This window comes from Athene cunicularia (genome assembly GCF_003259725.1).
Source record: "Athene cunicularia isolate RWA chromosome 19 unlocalized genomic scaffold, athCun1 chr19_part1, whole genome shotgun sequence".
Taxonomy (NCBI): Eukaryota; Metazoa; Chordata; class Aves; order Strigiformes; family Strigidae; genus Athene; species Athene cunicularia.
Window position 1 is genome coordinate 3,709,568 of NW_020799124.1, and position 9,397 is coordinate 3,718,964.

The following is a 9,397-nucleotide window of genomic DNA, read 5'->3' on the forward strand; positions in this document are numbered from 1 at the left end:
TGATGGGCAAAGGGGGGGCAAAGGGGGGGCAAAGGGGGGGCAAAAAGAGAGAGAGAGAGAGAGAGAGAGAAAGAGAGAAAAGACAAGCAGATTTCTCACTACATGTATTTAATATTATGTTGTTTCCTGATGAAAACCCTTAGCAAGTGGGAGTATGCAGGGAGACATTGAGATTTACATAAATCTGAGACAGAAATACGCTGTTAGGCTAAGTCCATTGCACTGCAAGGTTGGGATTGAGTCTTCCAGTGGAAGTTACATCAGCCTTCAGACAGACACAGTGCTCAGGCAAAGTTCGTAACTTAACTTCACAATATTTTCTTAAAGCCAGTCTACTGCCCTCTCCTTTATACCATTAGCACAATATTTCAAGGTTATAGATGCATCACATGTAAACTCTAAGTTATTCTTTTACCTTGGTTTTAAACAACTAAAACATCCATCAGTCCATTGTCGTATAAATTTCAAATATGACTACGTGCCATTTCTGATAACCTGATTTTGACCCCTCTTTTAAAGGGAACAGTACACATACCACAGCAACCCTCAGCAGTTATAATTCAATACAAAACTACACAAAATTTAAAAAATGGATAATGTCATTTACTTGAAAGCTCTGTTAGACTCATCTTGATATAAGCGCATCATCATACAGTAGAATAGGTAATGAGTACTTACGAGGTTTTTTTTTTCCCCCATTATGGCCAGTAAATTCAAATTTTAATAACTATTTCATAAGAAACTTCATCTGCTAAAGACCTGGGTGAAGCCTAAGCCCCTCACCAGAAGATACCAGGATTCTCAGCTTGGCAAATGCAGAAGAGATTTAAAAGAATCATCCATTTGCTTTTTTGGCACAAAACCCCCAATGCTCCATGAGCAATTTCTGTGCATAAGAGATCCAGGATAGAAATAGCAAGGAGAACACCCAGTAATGCTTGTTGAAAAGTTTACTGAAAGGACAGATAGAAACTGGCAGAGCAAAATTCGAAGGTGCAACCACAGTTTTCACATCAAGACGACTCCTTCGCAAGGCGTATTCTTTCGGCCATTCCTAAATTTTTATGGGTTACAATTTAACCTCCCTTTGAGGGAGAGGGCAGGGGGTGAAAAAAAAAAAAAAAGACATTCAGATTTTAGGAGAAATTCGTAAGATCAAAGTATGAAGAATTTGGAGGCTGTAATAAAAAAACAACAGATGGCTAAAGAGTGAATGCACGCCCCAGTTCACTTCTGGGCCCCTGGTACCATTCCCAAGACAGTGACGCCAGCAGAGCCCCTCCAGTGAATTACAGCCCCGCAAACACTCAAGGGTCACGTATTATCCTACACGTGCTGAAGATGAGATGTCTTGCACAGACAGTGGTTACACACCAACACAACACTCAAACTGCAGCTATTCCCTACATATGTGCACACATCCCGTCATACCTACTGGATTCAAAGATAATGACTGTTTTTCAATTTTATTTTTTTTTTCCAACCAGATAACAGCCAAACTACTTCAGCTGCAAGAAAGAGCTTAGTTTTAAAAATGTAAATGTCAGAAGGAAGCAATCAGAGAGGAATGAGAATGACCAAAAGTTTAGAAAACGTTGCCCAAGAATAAATGATGACGCATATGGAAACATGATAATCCACATATGAAACAACGAGGCAGATGAAGACATTATACTATTTTCTGTGTTAATGAGGAAAGGACAAACATTACTGAAAAAAATTAACAGGAGAGATTCAGATTAGGCAGTAAGGAAAACTTTCCACCTGTAACTAAAATTACCCCAAAACTGGAATAGCCTGCATAAAGAGGTTGTGGGATCTCCGCTGCAGAAATGTAGAGCTGAGGTCAGAAAAGTACCTCTCAGGATATGGTTTAGATTTAGTTAGGTCTACCTTGAGGTAGAATGATGGACTAAATGACCTCCTGAGCTGCTTTTCAGCCCTATTTTCTATGGTTTTTCTATTCTATTAAAAACATGTGAAATTTCCCTTAGCTCTTTTCCTTAAAAGGAAGGAGGGTAATTCAAGAGACACGGTATCTCCAGAGCATAGCCCTTATTAATTAACCTCATAACGTAACCTGCAGTAACACCGCGCAATGTTGTGTACCCCCTCCAGTGCCTGTCCTACATAAGAGCATTTTCCGGCCACAGAATTTAGAGCTTGATCACTAAGATATTGGCGTGTCCTAACTCTCTCTGAAATCAATGGGAATTGAGGTAACTAATTAAGAATTGTAATCAGGCCCTTAGTCGAAAGCAAGAGAAAGGCATGCTTTTAGAATCAGATTAGTTACTTAACCATTCAAAACAGGCACCGAGTAATATATTGACTGCTGGTGAAAGAGGCGGTTTTTTTGTCAGGTCCAGAGCCTGCTCTCTCTCACATTTCCACTTAACACCTAAGGAAAGAGAAGCCCACTCTCTATCAAAGCCAAATCTATCAGGCATTTACACGGGTGATAACATTTTCTCCTTGTTCCTCAGTCAGGGTTGCTCGTTTATGGCTGTAAAAAGATGCAAGGCTGAAGAACTAGCCCTTTTACATCTGTTTGTAAAAAATTATTCTGTAATGATTTCAGTTCTTCTAAGCCTTCTCTGCCCTATTTAAAAAAAAAAAAAAAAAAATCATCTTTTTCCTAGGCAAGCATCTCCCATGTAGACAGATCTTTAGGTACATTATACTGGCAGCCTCTTGCTTGAGCAATACTCTTTGGTTACCCACTGTTCTCATCCCAGCCAGTAATAATCAGAACTGAGAGACTTAATTACTGTACCTTTCAATAAGGCTTTAATTTTATTTTTGTTCTTTCTACTGCAAATGCCCATGAATCAGAGGGTCACTTTAAGCACAGAATTCAATTTAATTATACTCACAGGCATTTTTATCATTAAACAGGTCAACTTATTAAAAAAAAAAAAAAGAATAATCTTTATTATGAATAATGGAAAGCCTGGCAGGCAATCCAGAAGAGTTTCACTCTGAAAGCTCTCACATCCATTTGTTTAGATTTGTTTACTAAGCACTGGTCAAGGTCCCACTGAATGAACATGACAGCATTAACTGAAACTATATCTAATTGGAAGTCGACCTTAATGCTGACTTATTGACATGTTTTCATGGGAATATTTACCAGTATTTGTAAACTGGACCTTTGTCTGCTAATAAAAGCAAAGAATGAGAAAACCAACACAAAAGGTCATTGACTGAGAATATCTGGCAAAATTCTTCCCAAGTTGCAGAATTATTTCATACAATCAGATCCATTCTTCAGACAGGATAGGATTCTTTTTCAGGTAGGACGCTCTTTTAATTACATGCCAGGGAGGATGTCTCTGATGGACTATCCTCATGTGAACTAGAGCTAAGAAGAAATATCCATGCTGTTCATGAAAGACTTGATATGCAAAGTAGAAGACAGTAAAAATTCTGGAGAAAAAACGTTTTGGATAGCAGAGAACAGAAGAGGTCTCCTGGAAAGCTGTTTTCATGTGTGGCTGTTACACCTTGGTACTTAGCTTGGATCTTTTCAAGGCAGTATTTTTGCATATTTTCGCTCTATTCTGTATGCAACTATGCGTAACATGATTTCTGTATGCTATTTATAAGCCCAAGTGGTCAAGTAATTATATATACTGTGTATTTTATATATCCCTTTCTTTTATGCTCCCCATTTTCATAAACTTTTTGTTTTGTAATAAACAGGCCTACAACTTATTTATTTAATTAACTATATGGTCAATACTAATTTGAAAACTAGCTGTTATTTTTAACCGTTTGCTGTATGCATTAAAAAGCATTAATTCAGTTATTATCAGCTAAAGTCTTAAAAAGATAATCACACAAGAAGTTACAAGTTTTTACTGATTTCAATTACAAAACCTGTTTACTTTCATCTTTATGTCCTCATGACACAGAAAGGAAATCAAGCTGCAGTGATGAAAAGCTATTACAAAGAATTACCTTAAAGGACCCTGACTGCAAAGCCAATTCCCTGTACTTGAAGACCATATGGAACACTTTTCTAGTTCATCCAGGATTACTTCAGAGTACTGATAACAGATAACCACAAACACACATATATCTAAAAAGGAAAAACTAGAAGCAATTTCTGTTCCTGGAAAAAGTTGCATTTTCCTGCTTCACTAAGGCATCCAGATACAATAAGAGTAGTAGCTCTCAGCATCCAGAAAGACAACGTGGCATTACCATGACCCTGAATTCTCATGTTTCATTTTCAATTTCCTTTTCTACATAAAAGTAAACATCACATACTTACAGCATTACAAAACTGTCAGAACTACACACACTTAGGCAGAAACAGGACCATGTGGATTTTGTTTGACATGAATTGTTGCTTATCATCCAAGTGGTAGCTGATTTCAGAAGTTCATAGGTGCTAAGATAGGATTTTAGCAGAGAGAACTGATGCAACATACTCTTCCTATAAATACAGAAGTTTATTCAAACAAGGATATACCCAGTCACACGAATGTCCTTCTCAAATCAGTTGCTGATGTTACTTCCTTTGCAGCTACTATCTCATGTCCTCAGGTGTCTCCTCTGACAGCTACATAACATTCCCCTTCAGCTGATATCATTACTATCTTGTCCAGACTGGAAAGAGCAGATCTGCTTGTAACAAGTTCATCTACTGCTCTCTGGCGATCTATTTTTGCTCAGATGATTCAACTTAGTATGTTCCTACAGTGTGCAAGGCTGACCTAAGTTCTTTTGAGTTATGACCTAAGGAATAACATTACTTTTATTAGTCACAAAAATTTCCAAGATCAAGTTTCATAGGGAAACAAACATGAAGTTCAATGAAAAAAAAACAGTAAAAATACACAAACTTGTTTCTGCAATATAAGTTACAATGAAGCATCACTAAAATATGCTTAATTGTCTCCAATTAGGTCTCATACGGGTTACATTAATTCTTCAGGTATTAGATATTTGTTCATTGTATGTTTTGACACAATAGCAGGGATATTTCAAATTCTAACTTAGAATTAAAAAAAAAAAAAATAAGGCTCCTTATACTTCCCATAAATTGAAAGACTGGAATTATTTAATCAGCCCAAGTGAGACTGAATTTGCAAATTTAGCAGCATATAACAAATTACCTTTACTTCAATCAATGGATACCTTAGGTTTATCCCTCAATTATTTCAGAACCACATTTTTATCAGCAAAATCGCTTTCAAGCAGATCAAGCTTCCTTTGAAAATTCTGAAAGATAATATTACACTTTGCTATCCACAGGTTCTGACCATTCTTGCAAACAGAACATCCAAGGAACCTTTTGATACCTATTCATTCCTCGTCTCAGTTACAGTGGTACAGCACTTGGACATCTAACTGGAATTCTCTACATGAATTTGTCATCTTTTTTTGTTACCATTTTTACAAAATCCTGAGGTAGCTTCAGAAATAAGGTCATCACAAAGAAATTACTCTGTATGAAAAAAAACAGAACACCACTTGGCTCTTGCGCTACCTCCTCACTCTCCTCGCACACTGCTCTTCCCTTCTGCATCTGCCCCCATGCAACTCCTCTGCTCATGCACTGTTCCTCCTGCAACTCCATGTATTAGCCTGCCAAGTGACAGTGACTTGAATCCTAATCATGTCTTCTTTGTCACTCAGCACTTCCGAGGACAGTATTCCTGTCACCTCTGTGCTAGTGAGCGAGCATACAAAGTAAAGCAGCTTGGAGGCACAATACGCAGGCTGAACAGGATAAAGGAGCCACAAAAGCAAAGCCCAAGCAATGGATGGTGGTAACAGCAGCGTGGCGGTGACTGGAAATGAACAGCTTGCTTAACGCACAACCCTCAGGGGCAATGCTTTTACTCTAGTCCCCCATGAACGGACAGAAATATACGGATACGTATTACAAGTCTCGGTATATCTGGACTGTCATTTTGTGTATCCCAGTGGAATTTCAAGTGATGGCTACTGCGCACAGAAGAAAACGCTCCCTGACCCAAAGAACCTACAATTTAAATATTTAGATTGTCAGTCAAAGGGAGAGGAAAGAAGGGCAAGAGAAGTTAAGTCTTAATTGCGTGAAAAGAATAATAATTTGCCACTCAGGTTAGTTCTACAGTTTGGGGGGGTAGATTTCTATTTAAATATTGTTTATATTATTATGAAATTAGGACAGATAACACACACAAAGAAATGTAGGGCAAAAAGGAGACAGAGCAACTTTCAAACAGAGGCCTAAAATGATGGTAAAAATAAGCAGCACTCAGAATGATAAGCTTTTCTAACGAAATAGTCATCTTTCTGCCACATATGTCAATCCCTCAAATTTAGGGAAAGGAACCACGGGGCAATACCCAGAATTCAAATTTCACCCAATTCACCCAATTTCACAGCTGCAAAACTGAATGAGCTGATCTGACACTTGTTAAAGAAATCCATTAATCACAGGAGAAATACTTATGTTTTCAAAGCAGAATGCTAGTCCTGAAAAAACGAGTATTTGCATAAATTCCTCATCATATCTCTAGACTTTTGGCCACAATACAACTATTTCCATGAAAAATGTGATTATACAATTTCCTATGTGCGTGTGTGAACAGCTAGTGTATAATTTAAGAGACATCCCACGTCAAGAGATCTACAAAATGCCACACAGGTAACATGAAGCATATTTCAAACTGACACCAGACCACTTATTAAAAGAAGTTAGATCATGGTTTGTATCATCCAAAAGTGGTAGATATAACTTGTAAATTTAGAATTAATTACATACTGCATAAATTCTTCCTTTAAATCTAAGTGCTTCTTTTAAAAAGCAAATTATTTGGGATGCCGTTTTTAACGGAAATTTTGAAAAAATAGACAATATCTAATCTTAAAGTTCTACTGATTTTCTGTTGCTATAACAACGTGTCAAAACCTTTTTTTCTGTTGAGGACATCTGTAGCTATTTTTACATGCAACAGCTGGATTTGTCTGTCTGAATTTCGCTCGTAAGAAAAAGTATTTTATTTGCTGTCTTTGAATAAGCTTTTAATATAATGACAAATGTCAGAGTCCAGCAGGCTCAATAGCTGAATAGTCTCTAGTATAAAACACCCATTGCATGGCAAAACTGTAAAATGAGCAACACTTTGATTAAAAGCAGTGAGAGTCTCACATTCCCCCCAGGCACACACACCTCCTCCTCCCAGATTTGGCACTGGAACAACAAGGGCACAACAAGTCTTCATAAAGGTGATCTTTGATCCCAGGAGATACCACCTTCATACTCTAAATTTGGCTAAAATTTACCAATACAGGAGAGCACCAAGAAGCTGATTTGCCGTTTCCTGCAGAACAAAGCGAGTCAGGCAGCTGGAAACCAGCAAATAAACCCAGTGATGAATATGCAGATTTCTCCAAAACAACATAAATAGCTGAGCTATCGCTGCACCTTGCAGAATTAGGCCACGTGTAATTTTGCCCCCAAATCATGGATATCTGTAAGACCAGAAATAGGAGCTCAGGCATCTAGGCAACACAAAAATTGACATCTAGAGAAGACAATTTTATTTCAAAACTCCTCTTTATACTACGCAGCAATGCATTTATTATTATTGCACCATAATTTAGAATATAACATCATTATAATGAATTACTGAAGTGATTTGTTCATTCCTTGTGAAGATTAGGAAAGAATGAATTATTACCAACCACCTCTCCCACACATGGCACGGCTTTGCAGAGCCTGGTGAAACTCGTATCCCTGCCTACCTCAGGCAGATGCAAACTCCAGTAGCGCAAAGTCTTTCAGAGCATAAGGAGTCACAAAAGGCTATGTGGATTCCTGAAAAATTCTCTCCTACTGTTTCCAAAAAGGCCCATTACTTATGAACTGAAATCACAAACAAAAAAATAGCTAACAGACTCCACCGGGATGTTGGAAATACGCAATGCATACATTATACAAAGGCAATAACTGCACATGTGCCTGGTGCATGTGGATTAGAAGAAGAATATTTGCTTTATTTTTCAAACACAAAGGAGGAGGGGAGGGCAGGGCATGACATTTTGTGAACAGGGTCCTGTATCTTTTTTCTTTCAGTCCTGATTTTAGCTGTAAATAGGTAATTACTGTAAATGCATCCGACACCTACATAATTTCGAAAACAGCACAGAATTGTTCGTATTGCATCTGCTGATCAATAATTACTAATGTCACGCAGAGACAGGTAAATTGCCGGTGCTTTAGCCTAGGACATTTCACGTTCACACAGACGCCTACAGTTTAAGGCAACAGTTAGCAATACAAAAGGCAAAAACCAGTCTTAATTTTTTCCTTAATAATTTGCTTCCAGCTGATTGCCAAACACATTGAAATGTACTACTACATACTGAAAAACCTCACTGAGTATGACTTGGATGTCAAGCAGATTTACAGCCCAGTGGCAGACAATAGTTTTGTTGACACTTTCTAAGCTGAATTTATTGGAGAGCTTCCTGAAGAGAGGAAAAGTACTCAATTACCCGGTAAATATCAGAGAACATGCTTGGTGCTGCTATTCTTCCCTTGGACAGGAATTCCATACTTTGAAGCGTGACCTTTTGTGCAGACCTACTGGAGTCTGTATTTAAGTTGTGTGCTGGAGAATCGGACACAGTATTGAGCTTCAGAGTGATTTCCATGCTGCTTAATATACAATGCATGAAGCAGCACAGAAAGGAGACACCAAATGGCCCAAGGCAGTAGTTTCTCCACAATTCTCTAAAAGAATAAAACAAACCAAAAAGAGATTAAGAGCAGAGATCTGAAACAATTGAAATCCAATGCCTTGAAATTGTACTGAGGTGTCTGCCAGGATGCCCTGGAAGCTAAGTAACTCTCTGAACTCTGCAAGACTGATGAATATATCTCGTTGTTAGTACGGAAATAAAGGAAAATAACACGGAGAATAAAACTGGCTTGGAATGCAGCCAGGACAAAGCAGAGCACTTCTGCTCCAGGATTCATGATCCATGTGAAGTCTAATCTGAAGGGCCACTCATAAAAAGGGAGATTGCAGTGGACTACTGAGCTTCAAGATATGAGGCCAACATACACAGCGAAGAATACGGAACGCGCAAGCGTAACATAATGGGAAACCTACTTGTACAGGATGGAAAGCAACATATTTGTTAGGATATGGCAAAAAACAAGTAGTTCAAGCAACTTAAAGAATTTGAGAATGACCTTGTGTTAATCAGGTTAGCATGCCCAAGGGAGTGGGAGGGAAATCTCCTTACTTAATAAGATCAGTCTTGATTTTAGAGATAATAGGGACATAATTACAAGTTGGAGAGGATGATGTGACCTCCAACCTATCTTTTTAATCCTCATCTAGAGATAACGTAATGAAGCTAGTGAAAGTGGAAAATAAAATGG

General features: G+C 38.0%; 1 protein-coding gene across 1 annotated transcript in view; it reads right to left on the bottom strand.

Moving 5' to 3' along the window:
* PPM1E (protein phosphatase, Mg2+/Mn2+ dependent 1E) overlaps positions 1–854 on the bottom strand; it is a 32,428-nt gene extending 31,574 nt beyond the window's left edge. Inside the window, exon 1 of the mRNA XM_026861439.1 lies at positions 784–854. Within this exon, the coding sequence (XP_026717240.1) occupies positions 784–839 (56 nt within the window). The 5' untranslated portion in view covers positions 840–854. The remainder of the gene's footprint in view (positions 1–783) is intronic.
* Positions 855–9,397: the final 8,543 nt, after the last annotated feature.